This window comes from Kryptolebias marmoratus, linkage group LG14 (genome assembly GCF_001649575.2).
Source record: "Kryptolebias marmoratus isolate JLee-2015 linkage group LG14, ASM164957v2, whole genome shotgun sequence".
NCBI lineage: Eukaryota > Metazoa > Chordata > Actinopteri > Cyprinodontiformes > Rivulidae > Kryptolebias > Kryptolebias marmoratus.
Window position 1 is genome coordinate 12,208,360 of NC_051443.1, and position 17,840 is coordinate 12,226,199.

General features: G+C 38.3%; 1 protein-coding gene across 2 annotated transcripts in view; it reads right to left on the reverse strand.

Annotated features, from left to right (window-relative positions):
- The window catches only part of col27a1a (collagen, type XXVII, alpha 1a), a 63,359-nt gene that overhangs the window by 42,207 nt on the left and 3,312 nt on the right, over positions 1-17,840 (reverse strand). For both annotated transcript variants that reach the window (XM_017407833.3, XM_017407834.3), the window contains exons 2-7: positions 16,188-16,258; positions 9,766-11,288; positions 7,600-7,653; positions 2,900-2,953; positions 1,260-1,313; positions 1,078-1,131 (exon numbers count right to left, since the gene is read on the reverse strand). In XM_017407833.3, coding sequence (XP_017263322.1) covers positions 1,078-1,131; positions 1,260-1,313; positions 2,900-2,953; positions 7,600-7,653; positions 9,766-11,288; positions 16,188-16,258 — 1,810 coding nt within the window. The remainder of the gene's footprint in view (positions 1-1,077; positions 1,132-1,259; positions 1,314-2,899; positions 2,954-7,599; positions 7,654-9,765; positions 11,289-16,187; positions 16,259-17,840) is intronic.

Below are 17,840 nucleotides of genomic sequence, written 5' to 3' on the forward strand. Positions count from 1 at the left end.
TTTGTTACTTTTAGCTACCATTCCGCTATTTTTAGAATAGCTAGCATTTCACTACTTTTGTTTTAACATTTTGCATCTTTTAGTGTTTAGCTTTCGTTTTGCTCCTTTTTAGCCTTTAACTATTATTATACTTCTTTTATGTTTTACCTTGCATTTAGCTACAATTAGCATTTAGCTAGCAATTGGCTACTTTTAGCTTTAACAACTCACTTTAGCTTCTTCAAGTCTTTCAGCACTCAGCCTTCACATTGCAATTTCACAAAAAATCCAGTTTCACTAGTTGGGTCTTGAAGTTCACAAAGAAAAGCATTTCCACAGTTAATCTGGGTGTGGACAGTTAAAGTGCAGCTAGGGATAAGGAGCAAATTACGAACCTTTCTATTCTCTCCCTGGTTGGATTCACCTTTATGTTAAACTATAAATTTGCCTAGTCTGTGCTGTCACCTTCAACTGTGATTCAAATGTCAAAAGGGCAAACTACTCCTATTTGGTCGTAAAAAAAAAACTGTAAATGTTTTCCACTGGCCCTATTTCTTTTCTATGTATGTGTGTGTGAAAGACAGCGGTAGAGGCATTAAAATGGACGCTTACACACAACACACAAAGAAAAGCAGCCTCCTAACAAAAGCCATATGTTTAAGCTTGAGGTAGAAATCCTGCAGGAGCCTGACACATACAGGGTACTGTGACTCTGGAAACAAATCTAATACAAGCAGATGGGCTTTACACCTCTACTGAAATACACATCATCTACCTGCTCTATTCAATCACCTAATATATCTTATACTTTGACATGTAAGCGAGGCTCAACTGTAACAAATACTGCACAAAATGTGACCGGAAGGTGCTCCTCTTTGATGTTGTTTATTTGGAAAAAGACTGATCTAGTATTAAAAAGCACCAAAAGACATGCTGATTGTGGTTTACATTGCAATGTTTCCTCATTTTTCATTTGTTTAGCAAAGCTAAAGGACCAAGAATAGCTCAAACATCTCTCTATTTACCAATGTGCTTCATCACAGTCTTAGATGTTAAACGGGAAATAAGGACAGTTTTTGTTGCAGAGTTCTGTTTTACCATTCGACCTGCTTGGCCAGGCATTCCAACAGGGCCAATAATCCCAGAGTCTCCCTGAAAAACAAAACCAAGAACGTCAAAGGACATGAAAATTTTCACAATTATCCAAAATGTGCATGGAAGTAGTAAAACCAGAGCCTATTGTGACTAATGTAGTATGTACGTAAGAAGTGATTTAATACCTTTTCTCCTTTAGGTGCCTGTCCAGGTGACATGCCGGGGTCCCCCTTTTTCCCCTGACAGAAAATGAACACAAAGGATATTTCTGTATGGGTTGCAGCAATTTAAATCTGATAGCATCTAAAAAAACAGTCACATTAATACAATAATAACACAGTCCATCACTATACTCTAAAACAGATTAGGACTGGAAAAGCTTGAGTCTAATAAAATAACTTTCTATTGTAGAAAAGATAAAAAAGACAAAAAATAACCATCAAGAAGACAAATTAATCATCAAGTGACTCTTTTATTCAGTACGATGGATGCTTTTCTTAGTGGGAGCAGAGCCCATTCTTTAGTCTTTCTCCTTCTCTCTCTCTCTCCCTACCACACACACACACACACAGCTCTATTGTCAGCAGGCAACAATAATGGGGCTTCAGCACATCAAAGCCAAGGGTCGGAAATTACACTGAGTGCTGACTCTCTCTATTTTCCCTTTGGACTGCTGCCATTTACAACTTTGTTTCATTTATTAATGATGAAAGGGCAAAAATTGCAGTGCACCAAGACATCAAACACCTCGTAATCTTTCTTTCAACACACCTACCAGGTAGATGGAGCCTGATCTCTGTCAGGCTGTCTATAACTAACCCAAGTGTTGATTCATCCAGTCAGGAATAAATCTTTACTGAATATAATTTTTATCTGCTCTTTTGTTTTGTTTTTTGCTGCTGACATTATGTGAGATTGTGATCTTTAGAGATGCTTCTGGAAAAACCTTCTCATAGCTTGTCGCAATGTTAGTTTTTATTGTCTTGTTTTAAAAAAAATATGATTTTAATTGCCAGGTATGTATTTGCAGATCTTCCAGAACACCTGCAGGTGATAAAAACAACACTGATAATTTTGAGAACAGCTTTTGTTTTTAGATCTGGCATTCATATGGGTGTTACTTTAAAATGCATCACCAACCTAAAGTTTGCAACATTCACTAAGGACACCTCACTAACTTACTTGATGACAGCTGCATCTAATGTTAAAACAGTGCATCAAGAAACTTTTTCTGCTGGTAGCACAGAATGTTTATGGTACTATGGTTAGGTAGATGACTGTCAATGGCAGATGATGGGGAAATAATAAGAAAAAGGTGTGAAGCACAATTTAAACTAAACGAAAAATCACACTGCACACAGCCATTGTGGGTCTGGTTGAAGTGAGGCCTCTGTAAATGGGGCTGGTCTTGAAGCATATTTATAATGAACATAAAATAAAGGTATTGCCTGAGCTCCAAACTCAGTCAGAGGTCAAGGGTGTTTGCTATGGCATTCATCATTTCTGACAATTACAAGAAGGATGCAGAAAATTTGTTTTGGGCAGGATCATCTTTTGTTCACACTTTAAAACTGGGCAGATGTATTTGGAGTTCTCTCTTTCTGTCTCATACAGTCTTTTCCTGGCATTTGGATAAATCACCTTGACCCCCTCTGGTGTCAGTGTACAATTTTCTTCACTTTACCTCAAGTCACAGGTTGAATTTTGATGAATCTGGTTCTACATGTTTCAGACATTATAACTCTTATTTTACTTGCCAATATAGATAACATGAAAATGCAACAAAAGCTCATTAGTTATTAAAAGTTAGAATAAGATTGTATACCTTGAGCCCGGGTGGACCAGGTGGGCCAGGGTTCCCATGGGGACCAGGAGGGCCCTGTGAAATACATTAAAAAAAGGCGGAAATGAATTACAGTAGATTAAGATTTCTGTAAATCTTCATTTTAATATCCAGAATGTGTCTTTGCTACTGTAAGTGAGACCAAAAACAAAGAGATCAAAAACTGTCTGGAGAACTTCAGTCTATCTGCTATTGTGCATGAACTTTCTGCATGTGTGTGTGTGTATGTGTGTGTGTGAGGTATTTGGGGTTGGTGTTGGGGGTAAAAGCTCATGGAAAATTGGGGCTCTCTGGAGCTGCTCTACCATATGGTCGTATTTTTCTGTCCCCTGCTGCCCGACAGTCCACCCCTTTCTTACTCTCCTCAGTAAATGCACACAAACAAACACCCAACTGCCAGGCACCATAATGACTAACACAGACAGCCTCATGTCTCAGCAGTTTGAATTTTACTACTGATGTGCGTTTCTGTCTGCGCTGGTAGATGCTCAGGAAATAACCAGAAACAAGTCAAGATCAGCCATGGCGGCATCTTGGTAATGTGAACTCTGGCACTGTGTTCAGGCAGCTCCCACAGGAAGGCTGAACAGAGAAACTTTAAAAGCCAGGGTATGGATACAAAACTGTGCTTTGGTTTGAACTGCAGCCTGCAGACAGAAGCACAGGGGGAGGGTTGCTGGGTTATTCATCTACCCGTCTGACTGTCTGCGTTCTTGTACTCTGAATGAGTCTTTCTTGTGGATCCTTGACCTCACCCTTGCCCTCCGCGTGGTGTGGCACCTTTGGGCCCCTAACCTATCCATGTCCTAGGTCAAGGGTTGATTGTAGAAGAAGAGCTGAGTGGGCTTCAAAAGACGGGTCAATAAGTTTCACTGAAAAAAAAAATTAATCAATGTGCTGTTTAGGGATTTAATCTGCCGCATGAAAACCCAACATCCAATGACGTCTAGATCAAAAACTTATTTTATTCAAATAAGATACACAGGTTTGGGCTCAGCTGAACAGCTCCACAAAAATCTTAAAAAAAAAAAAAATCAAAAACAGACACTTTCGTCTGAGCAGACATGACTACGTAAATCTGTTTAGCTGTAACTGATCTCCTTGTCAAAAGGTGATGACAGTCATGTCTGACTCGATTGCGAAAGAGTTTATATTTCCTCAGCATGAAAGGTGTTCTTATCTATAGTTCTGCTCACAAACCATTCATTATTTCAAACTATGAAAAAACAGCTTCTTACATAATATGGTTTCCAGTCACCATATTTTCTTTCCAGTGATTTTCAAGTTTTAAAGATCTTGCCTGTTTTCATCCCACGCACTTCCCATTTTACTTTTGGTTTGTGCGCAACTGGCATTCCAAGCGAGATGGTTTGTCCACAGAGTGTTAAGGATCGCTGTTGTGTCCTGAATAAGCTTAAACAAACATGGTATGTTTGAATTACATGGTTCAAAATTAACCCTGTGGTGTACCGCAGGTTGGGCTGTGCACTAGTAGGCATGGGTTGGCACCAGCATTTGGTCTCATACTCTCGCCTCCACGTTCTGTGCCTTTCTCTCAAAGCAGGTGTCTAATTAGAGAGGACCAGGGTGGGGCACGCAACGGCAACCAAAAAACAGAAAAGATCTTCGTAACAGGGACGCAGATGCGTTATTGTGGTCCTTGTTGTAAAAACATTGCAATGCAGCAAATTCCTCATAAAGCCGGAAATGGTTTAAAACTTCACAAATGATTGGTACTTCTATTTCAAAGTATGGCTCTTCATAGTACAAATGCAGCTGTTTATGGTATTCTGGATTTTAAACCTGGATGGGTGACATCATTCTCATGTTATATACCCACGCATGCACTAAAAAGGGATTTACTGTAAAAATCAGACCTTTTAACATCTGCCTATAAAAGCACAATAAAAACATACAGACACCATATTAAAGATAGACGAGCTTTTCTGTGATGCTGTGCCAAATGAGAGTTGATGGGACAACCTATAAGCACATGAAACCACTGGACGTCTTTGTAATTACAGATCCTTACACATACAGACACAATCTTTGCCTCTAAGGAAAATATTCCACTGTTCATTAAAGTCCCATAAGAGTCTCTTGCCATTGCTGAATGAGGAGAGTTGAATTTGCAGCTTAATGCCACATAAATCACACTAAAATGTCACAATAACAGAGGCAGGGTGGATGAAGTGCCTCAACAGTCAATATTTTTAGAATTAAATACATAATACAGAAACCAAAGGATTGGAAAAGGAAACTACTAAGTAATGCAAAGTATCACTTAGACATTTACGACAATAACAGTAAAAGCTCAAGAGGGCAATGACAAGTTTGAATACTTTTATGGAAACGTTTAGCTTTTTTTTGCCAAAACATTTAAAAGGTTGCATTAAAAGTTTACACAAGTGCTAAAGGAAATTGCACATATAGAGAATTAGATCATAGGCTATAATAATTAATGTTCTGACACTTATTAAAGCCATTTTCCAGAGCAGAGACCCAAACACACAGTTTATTATAGTGAATAATTAAGACCCTTTAAGAAGCTGTCGCCTGGTGCTACCAAAACAAAGAACAAACCACCTGCAGCAGGACAAGTGAATTTGAAAGTTCTATTTTTGTTTTTTATGCGATTTGAGTTCAAACAGGTGGAACAAGGTTGGTGGAATTTGTTTGATGACAGAGGAGTGCTGTGCAGGGGGAAGCATGAGGAAAGATGGGTGACAAAGATTTTTTTCAGTCAGACAAAGACCCCATTGACCCGTGAGGCTCCAGACGAACGCATGCAGCCGGCCCTCAGACAGATGTGGGCCTGTGCACTCGCGACGCATCCACGTTTCCTCTCACACCCTCCTACCACTATCATCAGTACACACCCACAAACAGAAGAAGGCTCGGACCGTCACGGACACCTAGCAGAAACTTCCGAGCAACACATTCGTTGCTATAGCGACGGCATCTCACACTCATATGTTCATGATTGGAGGTCAAGGTTCATGTGAGGTGCCTCTTGGGCTCAATGGTGCTCTGTGTGTTATTGTACAGACCCCCAGAAATCCAAGGCTACAGAAGGTCAGGCAGAAAACTTTTCTCAGCAGAATCCCTCAAGTGGAAACTGCTTTTCCTCATCAGCTCCTATGACCAAATCACACTTGACCACCTGTGAGCCTGAAGCATAAAATCAGTCTTGGAAATGGTTATTTCCCTGATGTGGTGGATCTCTTTTTCCAAATTGAAACCACACGTTCAACTGGCTGAGAGCGGAGAGTTTGTAGAGCTTTTGTTTGAGTGGATGAATATGTGTATAGGCATCTCTGCGTTAGCACATACATGTGACAGCTGCAATTAAACCTGATAAATGATTTTGTTTATGGGAAAGCGCTATAATCTGTCTCGCTTTTTACATAGGCTAGTCATAAACACAGCCACATATGTCTGAGTGGGATTAGTGTCGTTAGCATGTACACATTCCCATGTATTTGTGTGTATGTATTAAATAAAATGAGTATGTTGTAGGATTTTGAGACTGGCACTGTGTTTGGAAGAGACCATTGTTAAATTGGCAATTTGGAAACTAACCGCTTCGCACCATTATCCATTTGAGTTATTCTTAACACAAATCAAACCCTTTGCAGCTTTTCTGATGTTTTTCACAGTTTTATTTAGAAAAGCTCTGCAACTTGAATTCATGAAATAATATAAATCTGAATATGATTTGCTTTATATCCAGTTTGCATGGCTCTGAGCTTGCATTTTTATGCTCAATTAACCTTTTATTACAAGTTAGTTTGACTTGGACTGCTTAATGTGAGGTTAAGTTGTGGAATAGCTTCCAGAGACAAAACAGGAGCTGCTGAAATATTTTACTCAAAACTACAAATTTTACTCTAACTGTAATTCTGTATGCCATCTTGAAAAGACAAGGTGCCATAAAAAACAGCTTCATCTCCATCCACCCAAAGGTTTTGGAGTTATTTCAGTCAGTTTGGACCAAAGCAGACACCAATGGATACACAATATAACCCTACTGATTAGAAACATGTTTTAAAGCACAGCCTGAGTCTATCCATGAGAAACCAGAGGATAATTCCTAAAACAAAATCCTTGAATGAGTTTATATATCTGTTTAACAGACTTGGAAAAAGAGGCTTTTCATTAGTCCAGGATAGGATTTCCTATGAAGTGTTGGTGAGGGCTGCTGCAGCAGTTCAGTCAGACCAAGAAAGTCCAGTGGAGCCATGTGTTCTCTGTCTGTTTACAGTGCTTTTATTAGGCATCCTGTGGCATAGGCAGCCTTTTGAAAGGCCGTCTTTATATGAGCTTTCCTGTTTATGCTTAGGGGTGGGAGGTCAGCACTCGCAGCCTTGTGCTGAATATGGTCAACCCGTCTGCATAGGAGAACTTTGTCTGTGAGCGTATGAGAGAGAGTTTGTGTGTGTGAGCCGGTTGATGTGGGGGATTAAACTGATGTGGGAGCCTGGCTTCACAAGAAAACTGACCAGAACTTCTAAGCTGTGTCCTTTATGTACAAACACAACATGTGCATATATCAATCACAATCCTAAATATAGACATCCTCATTGACAGATATGCAACAAAAAATGAAGTCAAACAGAAACTTTTCCAGAAGTTACAAATAGAAGTTCTTTTGATGTGGCTTGAGGTATTTGAAAACTCACCCTAGGACCCCTCTTGCCTAGCAGACCTGGTTTCCCTGGAGGTCCAGGTAGTCCCTGGGGAAAGATAGCAAAGTCAGTGCTACATACTAATACACAAAAAGTCTCTCCCAACACTCCACCTATGTTCGGCAATCATATCTGTCAAAACCATCAGTTCATTAAAACCCTTTTTGGGTTTACACAGTAAAAATGCTTCCATAAAACATTGACTGCTCTGTGTTTGGAAGTAAAATGTGACACTGTTTCCCTCTGAAGTAATTCCATCTCAAGGCAATGAGAGTGAAGCCTTATCCATCAAGAGGTTCTGAGCTGGTGTGGCAGGAAACTGTAGAAACACTAGAAATAACAGGTCATTTCCTGCGCTACTCAATGCCCTTGTATGTCTTTATCTGGCTTGTGCTCATTCATTTTCTTTTAATCAAAAAAAAAAAAAAAAAGTAAAAAGAGAAGGAAGGAAAAACAGAGCATTTGTGGTCATTTTGGCTGATAAAAGCACCCTGTAGAAATCTGGACTGTAAGTTAAATTTGCGTTAAAACATTTATACTGCATTCTTAAAAATGCTGTTTCCCTTGTAAAAATCATTAATGTCTTTACTACACTGTTAAAGTAAGTTTGACGTTTGAAGTTAGGATGAAACAGACATGACAATCTAATAAAAAAAAACGTCAGCAGCCACCATAAAGCACAGTTATTGATTTTACAGAGTTGCGCACTTTCTTCAGTCGCCTCATCTCAGTTTTCACAAGGCTGTGAACTTTAGGAGACAAAGAAGGCACACGTTCAGCCTCAAATCAACAGCAACCAGCTAGACTCACAAATGTAAGACTGAAGGTTATTGTAATCATTGTCACTACCTGTTTACACAGTGTGTCTGCAATCGGTTTTAAACTCTTCCTTTCAGGATGACTTCCAGTGTTAGACCACCCCTATTGTTACAGGTGGCATGCTCGAAGGGGGGCTATAGACCTGTCAACACACACTCATTTTCACACATCCATTTCCTGCTTCAATTATCTGTCCTTAAACATGTGTTTTTGTTTATTTTGTCCCACAGTTTGTTCCTCTGCACCTTTTCATTTCTGAGAAGAGACTTTAAGCATTGAGATAACAGTGTCATCCAAATCACATAAGCCTTTTACAGTAATCATATTTTAATATAATAGCAAAGGCTATTGCCAGTTTAGATACTCTAAATTTAATATGCTGTACACAGAGGTGTGCTGTAATCTGGAAAATTATAACCACATTCAAACTCAAACTAAATTAACTGTTTTCTTCTTAATAAAACCAATTTAAAACCAATTTTAAACAAGGTTATTGTTGTAAATCAGGTGCAAAGAATTAAATTGCTTTTGCTCTTTCATGCTGATCAAATAGAAGCGGCATATTGCTGCATCAGTGTGTTGTTTTACTTATCATGCAAAATAAAAAACAATAAACAAAACCATCATCAGCGTTAGTGGGATCGGAAGTGTTAAATTAAGTTATTATAGATACATTGCATTCTTCAGCAGCAAACCACAGCAAAGTAAAGTTAAACACAATCATCAATTGCATAGGGGCTGCTCTAATTTTACAATCAACCAGCAAAGATTGTGAGATGCATCAAGACGAGGAATTAGTGTTTCAGCCTTAAGTTACACAATAAACACCTGGCTTTCCCTTGCACTCAGATTGGGAAACTGTAAACTGAATGTTTACTGACTGCCATGACCCTCAACCTTGCTTTGAAAAGGGGTCATATGACCTTGACTCGCACTTTCTGGTCAAGAGACATGAGAGCTGACGTGTCAGAATCAACTTGGAGGGTTTAATGCACAAAGAAGGAAAGAAATGCTTTTAAGAAATACATAAAAGCATTTTTGTGCAGAAAGGAAGATAATGTTTTTAACGTATGTATTTTTGATGTCTTTTTTGAGTCTGATAGCATTTGGATCAAAATCTGTCAGTCACAGGTGGTGACACAGTAAATAAAAAAGATCAATACAGATAGGCTTAACATTTAAGTAAAAATGCATTTAACTGTGTTACCAATGTGAACCAATCTACTGCTAGCACAAACAGATTATGCAGTGATGAGTCTCTTTAGGATGTTTTTTTTTGTAGCAATTACACAACAAAACTTTAAAGGAACAACTTACAGTAGGTTAAGCAGAAGTTCTTACCGATATGCCTGCTTCTCCTTTCTGTCCCTTATGTCCTGCCAACATCGAGAACTGCGTTGGTGGCACCTCCCAGCTCAGGAAACCATCAGTGGCAGGTGGTGTTACTGTTTTGTATGAAGGCTTGGTAGGTCGTGGAGTAACTGAAGCTTTGGTAGTTTTGGTTTCCTTTGTTGGCTTGATGATCTTTTTGGTGATTGGCTTTGAGGTTTTACCAATTGTAAATTTCAAAGTTGTTGATTTTGATGGGCTAACTTTGGATAACATTGGTTTAGCTGGGGCAGCTTTGACAGAGTTTGATTTGGACTTGGACAGAGTGGGTTTGGATAAAGAAACTTTTGGATTTGAGGGTGCTTTCTTGGCTGGCGTGGGTTGTGGTTTGTTTGAGACTGCTGCTTGGTCAAGTAAGACAGAGCCATGTTTGGTCTTGGGGGGCTTTGTAGTGATAGTGGCTGAAGTAGAAGGTTTCTTCTTGTCTGTTCCTGCAGTTGTCTTTTTGGGGGGTTTAGTATTTTTTTGTGGAGTGGGTTTTGGTGGTGTGGGTTTGGAAGTTTTCTGATTCGAAGCTTTAGGACTTGGAGTTGGAGGTTTTGTGTTGGATGTCGGTGACGCTGTTGTCCTGAGTGGTGCTGTAACAGTTTCGGTACTGGTCTTAGGAGATGGGGCAACCAAACCAAACTGGGATGTAACTGGCATCATAGTAACCAGCTGGGAAGTGGGAGTAGTCCTCTGATTTGGCTTTATTGTTTTAGAAGGGGCCACATGTCTGACAGCTGAGGCAGCAGCAGCAACACTCTTGGCAAGGCTCAACCTTGTTGGCTTTCTGGCGGTTTCTTGGCCACCTCGCTTAGGTGTAGCAGCAGTAGCTGAAATATTTGTTGCTCTTGGCAGGATAGGCAGTAGAGGAGACAGATTAGGCCTGTAGGTGTCAGCTTCCCTGCACTGTTTCTTAATGTACTTGCAGTAGTTGTGAGCTGCCTGTGCAGAAGGGACCAGGTCAAATTGGCAAATAGCTCCTTCAAAGTATGCTGATGCATGCTGCTGGTTTGTCCTCCCCAACACGAAAGAGCCTTGGAGCTCTGGAGCCAGTCCTTCCTCATTACCCCACCCAAAGTCAGCATGAATACTCTGCTCTCCGCAGGAGGCATATAGAGTCACTCTCTGTCCATTAATTCCCACTGCCAGCTGGTGCCACTGGCCATCATGGGGCTCATAGGGCAGTGCCACTGAGGTGTTTGGTCCTGTGTGTAGGACAAGACTGCGTGGTGCAAGCTGAAGACCAAGAAGGAGCTTGTTGCTGTCTGAAAGCAGGGTGAAGAGGAAAGCACTGTTTACTCGGTGTGAACGTACACTCAAGACCAGTGCCAGCTTGGGCCAGATGGCCGCTGGAAGGATCGAGACCAACGGTGACTCAATATGTGCCCGTTGGGTGAGGATAATCCCCGATCTGAATGGAATGACCCCTGCTGGTACAGAGCGTGAAGCCTTCTCTCCCTTAAGGCCCAACTTCTGGAGAATATCAACATCTGGGAAGAAGACAGAGTGGTATTAAATATGCATATAACAACCAGTCTGTTTTATGCCTGTATTCTATTTATTATCTGGAGAGGGACTTTTTATTTTTAGATGTAAAACTTTTTGCTAGCCTTCTTTTCTACTCTGTTTTGTTAGTATTTAGTTTAATTAAATATACAATTATTTTCTCATGTGCAAAATCAGTACATAATAGGAACAAGGCACAATGTAAACACCAAAGAATAATTTAGCATAAAAAAGAAAACATCACATGAAGACAATAGCATTTGCAGGACAAAGAAAAATTAGTTTTACCCTGATCATGTAGCTTGATCAGAAACTGGAGTGAAAAGAAAACAGTACTTGGGAAACTATACTACACACTGAAATGAATATTTATTAATAAAAATAACAATTTTGAAAGAGGTAATATAACATTTAGGGCATATATTTATGATAAATGGTTTAGCAAGATATTTTGGAGTTTTGTTCTGTTTTTCCAGCTTGTTGAATGAATATTTGCTGCATGTTGAGTTTCACAGAGTTTTGTTTTCTTCACTGATGTCCAGTCTTCTGATGTACTAAACGGTTTTAAGTCTGCCCACAAGTGTTTCATGTTTATTTAAAGGCCTGCCAGTCCCCTAAACCTAAATGTGATGCAATGTCTGTATTTTTGGCTCACAGTTTGTGAACCATGTTAACTGCAGCACACACACAGCTCAATCTCATCCTGTTATGATCACATTTAACAGGCAAGTCATCGGAAATTTTACTGTTTGTTTGGCAGTCAAATCAAAGCATAGTTACAAATGTATACCCATGTGCTAATATTCCTTTTTCCTTTCCTGTTTTAGGTGATCATTTACACCTCAAAAGAAATATTGGAAAAGAGATGAAGAGTCAGTTTAAAGATTACACATATTAATGATGATGACAAAAGAGGAGTCAAAATTATTGAGGCCGACTGGTGTTGTCATTTTCCTTGCATGTAGGTCTTTGAGGCCATATTGTTGGTGTTAACACTTGGTTTTAAGAAGCAGAATGAGTGGTGGAGGTAAATGTGATGGAGTAAAGGCCAAAAATGCTAGTATCAGGAATGCACAGGCTAAAAGACCCAATACTTGTTCTTTAGACCACATGTAGAATTCACACTCTGCTATAAGCAAACAGACCTTTAGATTTTATATAATGATGACAAATATCCAACTTTGATTTTGGATTGTGTTATGAAACACAAAGGGTTAGAGCTGAACTTCTGAATGTATAGGTGCTAAAATGATTTAATTTCCCCTCCCTTTGTGAACTAAAAAATGTGTCTTCGAATTTAAAGCTAAGATATAATTTTAGATTTCTTAATTTAAACTTAATATATCATATAAATAAACAAGGTTATTCTATCTAGCTTGAGAAAGACTTGAATAAATACAAAGTTGCTTATTAAAACAGGACAAGTGATATTTGAGTTGAATTGTGTAAATTCAACTTTCTTAGAAAGCATTACTACAAATAATTTGCTTCAATGATATCATAGGAAAACCTTTTATTCACTCATCCTGTCATTTTTCTTTCTTATCAGAGCCAGTTTGGATATTTAAAACAAAGCCAGACTCACCATTAATGGAGTAAAAATACAATTACAAGCTTTTAGTCAAGCTTTAACTCTTTGTTTAGTATCTAATCTCAGTACTCTGAGCTTTCATCCTCTTGCTGATCTTTGAACTACAGGCCCCTCACTATCTTTATTGTGTCTGGCTCCCTCTGACCTATAGTTGCTGGTTCTTGTCAAATGGAGACATGAATTTAGAAGGGAAATGACATTAACAGACATTAGGACATCCCATCCTAATATCTGTTGCACTGGTAATCTATAGAAGGTAAGGTCTTCAATGAAATGCTCAACTTTCTACAGTACAAGGCATGCTTTGTTGAACTGGTAGAGTTCAGACTATGAAAATGCAATACATAATAGCGCAGAAAGTTTATAAGTAGTAAAATGTTATCAAGTCGAGGCCATATTGTTTCCATGTCAAACCAAAAAAACCCTTCAAGACTATATTTAGAACTACTTATACAGTCAAACCAATTTCACATAACCTTGTACTCAAAACTGTTTACATGTAAAAAATAGCTATTTTCTCAGTGCAAAGAGATCCAAATGTGACTCTTCCTCCACTATTTAGTCACTTTTATGCTCAGAATAAACCTGCAAAAGTTCATCTTGCCTCAAAATTTCAGGACTTTATAAAATCTAAACAAGACTTACATTGGAAGTATTGTATACCCCTCCTCTCTGTGTGGTCTCTTTTTCCAGTAAAGGACAACAGGACTTGGCGACGAGACAGCATGTGCATTACATCTTCTCTACATGTACTGATGTTTCCAATGACTTGATTCAAACACAACTTGTACTATGACTCAGGACTTTTGTATATTAACTCTGTCGTTTTACAGCATACTGCATGAATCTGAACAGCAGAGTGTTGAACACATGGCCAGAGTTCATGGTGCTGCCCTGTGCCAAGACTCTCAGCTAGGACAAACACAGAGTCCGAGGCTTTTCACAATGTAATCTCATCCACTGTAAAAGATGAAGTCACTAATTCACACTCAAGTGACTTCTCTTTGGCTGACCTGCATTCATCCACTGCAAGCTGTTTAATATTTCTCATCCTTGCAGGGATACATTGAATGGATTACAGAGAAATTACACCTAAAAAATTCAATTTTATATTTACCAATGTACAAAAATGGAAAACCCTATGTTATTGCCAGGTGTGAAAAGGTGAAGGCAGACAATAATGTTTTTGCGTGTGTCTGTATGAGTGTCCATATGTCTTTCTGTTACCAAAAAACCTCATGAACCAGTGGACAAAGTTTAATGAAACTTGCAGAGAATAATCAATGGAGTCAACAAGATTCAAGATGGATGTCGCAGCAAAATAATCTTTCAAACACAACAATGTGTCTGATTCAGTTAGTTTTAGATATTGTGGTAAAATAGGGTGTGGCTGTAGTTGAGAGTCATTCACAACACATGCTTTAAGTGCTACTCATTGCACAAGATCTTTGCTTAAAACTTTACCATTAACTGCTAGTGTCAACAATGTTTGTATAGTAGCAAAAAATCTCATGAACCACTGGAAATGTCATCAATGGATGTATATCTACACCTGATCAACTTTCAGAGTAAACCCATTTCAAAATATCCACCAAGCTAATTAACATTAGTCAACACAAAAATGGCTATAACTCAGTCAGTTTTACAGATATTGAGCTAAATTTTATTGTGGTTGTACCTGAGAGTCATTCACAACACAGATCTCACAACAATGCATGAGATCATGTATAGCGTTATTTTCAAGGTTTAAGCAAAATGGCTGCAACTTTGTCATTTTTCAACATAAGATGATCATAATCTAAAACTCTGACATGAAAGTAATGTTAGGCCTTTAATTTGACCTGTGACTAAAACTGGAATGGGGGATAAAAGATGTTAAAATATGGTTTTATTTAAACGCTTTCTTCTTTTTGTCTATGTATGTTAGGCTTTTGGAAGTAACAATATTGACAGAGAGATGTAGGGAGGGAAAATAATGTGACTTAGATGAACATCACAGACCATAAGTAAAAAGTGCCAACAAAGAAAAAAAACATGCTAATGTTTGAGAAATGCACTTTAGATTACTTAGGATTTCCAATGAACACTCATCGTCTGCTTTATTGAATTGATAAAAAAAATTCTTAAATGTACCAATTTTCAATTTTTTCAAGATCTCACTAATAAGCTTTATGCTCTGAAATACAGCCTAAGGTTGGATTTTATTAGCAAAAAAAATAAAAATCAAGATTACAAAAGGGCCTTTTGGGATACTTGAATGAAATACACTTTCATAAAAGATTGCTTTAAAGTCGATCAGAGAAAAGACAGGAAGTTTCTTGGTTCTTTGAAAGACTGTATGAGCATCACTGTAAGTAGATTACTGTTAAATCTTCCTACTTTATAAAAAAAGACTTATTTTCTGTTTAGAAAAAAAAGACTTATCACAGAAATGACCTCAATGCATAGCAATCAAAACTACAGAAAAGGCACCGCCTTCGTGTAATTAGTTGAAATTACATCTTTTGTTTGTTTTGTTTTATTCATGTGTACATCAGTGTTCAGTCACTGCTTTGATGAGCCAGTTGAACCCTGCGCCCCGTCAGTCTGAATCACAATAACCGGGGAAGACTGGGCACCGATTCGCTGACCTGTATATAAAAACCTTTCATAAAAAGAAAGAGGCACATGGCGCAAAAAAAAAAAAAGTAGCACAAATGATCACAGGCTTCCCTCTAATATTTTGATTCAATCAAACAAAAAGTATGACCACTGAGTGGAAAATGTTATGCAAGCTTATAATTTACACTTTGTTTAGAGGAGGAAGTGTTCATTGAGTGTTGCAATAATGCTGAGCAAAAATAATGGGTTGAAATTACTTTTAAAACTCTGAAAAGCTGTGAGGAGCTTTGGGTTGCAGTTTTCTGCGCCATATCACATTGCTTTCCCCTTTTTCCTTGGATAAAACCCTGCTGTCAAAGAAACAATAACTGTAGAAGTTTGGCTTGTAAGAGGTTTTTATCTGTCCATCTGAAGCTGGGACTTTAGTGAGAAAGGAGGGTTTATGAGTCACATTTTAATCTGATTGCTCCCTTGCCTACTTAATTTATCTTACTCAACACCTGTTGTTATGGCAACGGCTGGCCCAGCTCCCATAGCAATGTGTTTACATGCTTGGGCGATGACCAAACAGGCAAAGAATATCTACAAAATTGTCTCAGTTTTTTTTTCTCCACAGGAAAAAGTTTCAGCTAATACAAAAGAAGAAAACATATGAAATAAATGAAAACAAGCAAAAAAGGCCATTCCTTACCTTTAGAGTGTACTTGTGTTAATCCCAGGTAACAAGTACAATATAAAACTGTACACAGCAATAGGGCTCTCCTGGTGGAAGAAAAGAGAAGGGTGTTAGAGACATGCTGTGGTTGTAGCGTATCTATCAATACTGCTTGGTGTAAGTTTCTCACATTTTTAAACCAGTTGTAACTAATAGTTTTCATTATTTTTAATGTAATTCTGAAAGTTGATATTCCAGAAGAGCTTTTTCCACTGGGTAGGATAGTCAAACAATTCTCAAGGGAATATCTCTAATGACTATTCATGGGAAAGTTATGGAAAAAAGAAAGAAAGAAAGAAAAAAACACCCTCTCTCAATATTAAGGTTTTCTGGACATAAAAAAAATGATCTGGCCTTTTCCAGGTTCTAAAATTATTTAAATCTAACCAAAAACACTATAGATTTCATCATGACCCAATGACTGCAGGGTGTCTAGGTCCTGTGGCTGCAAAACAAACCCAAATCATCATCCCTCCACCACTGTGCTTGACAGCTGGAATGAGGCATTTGTGCTGATATGTTGTGTTTGGCTTGCTCCAAACATAGCATTGTACATCATGGGTAAACATCTCTATTTTTGTCTCATCTTTCAAGAGGACATTGTTCGAAAAGCCTTGTGGCTCATTCAGATGCAGCTTTGCAAACCTCAGTTGTGCTGTTTAGAAAGACGAGGCTTTCTCTTGGTGACTCTTCCAAACAAGCCAGTCTTTTTCTAATTGTCCTGTCATGAACTTCAACCTTTAACCTGCTAACTGAGGCCTGAAAAGTCTAAGATGGAGCTCTTGAATTTTTAAATAATTTCTCAGAGCATTGCAGAGCCTGACCTTGGGGTAGATTTACTGGGGAAATTGGCAGCCGTCTTAAATGTTTTCCACTTGTGAATAATCTTTCTCACAGCAAAATGATGGACTCCAAATTATTTGGGAAGGACCTTTAATCATTTCCAGCTTGATCAGCAGCAACAGTTGCTTCTTTAAGGTTATTGCTGATGTCTTTCTACCAAAAACTCTTTGTTTTTATAGATGGGATCACACTTGATGATAGTCAGTTAATAAAGAGCTTTTGATCAGCAGCACCTAATTGCAACTTTCTATCTTGAAACCTATAGAACCAACAAGGATGGATTTAGTATTTCACACAAAACTTTTTCATTAGTTTATTAAATAATTGCATCCGAATCTGTTTTTGTACACTTATCGTTAAATTTTATGTTTTGTATAGTTTTCTTTTAGAGGATTTATCTACATTGTTTGGCTGCAATTAGCTGTTAAGAACAAACTAAAGTCACTCAAGCTCGCCCACAGAGTGGTTTGATCTTTACCCAGCCATCTAAACTCAGACTCTCCTCTCAAGATATTTCATCTGCCACTCTCATATTTTGGAGTTTCAGTGCAAACTGTGATATCACAATGATTAAACAAAGTACCAGTTACTATCAGAGCAAGAGCATCCCTCTCTAACATCTTCTCTTGTATCATGTTTAACCCCACAAAATGCCTAACCTGCACTTATTTAGCACTGCTGCACCTGTAATGTGATTTAATGAATTCTCTGGATCGTTTACTGTAATGAGGCTTGGATGAAATTAGGAAATCTGTTCAATTAGTCTGGAACTGACATTCTAAACAC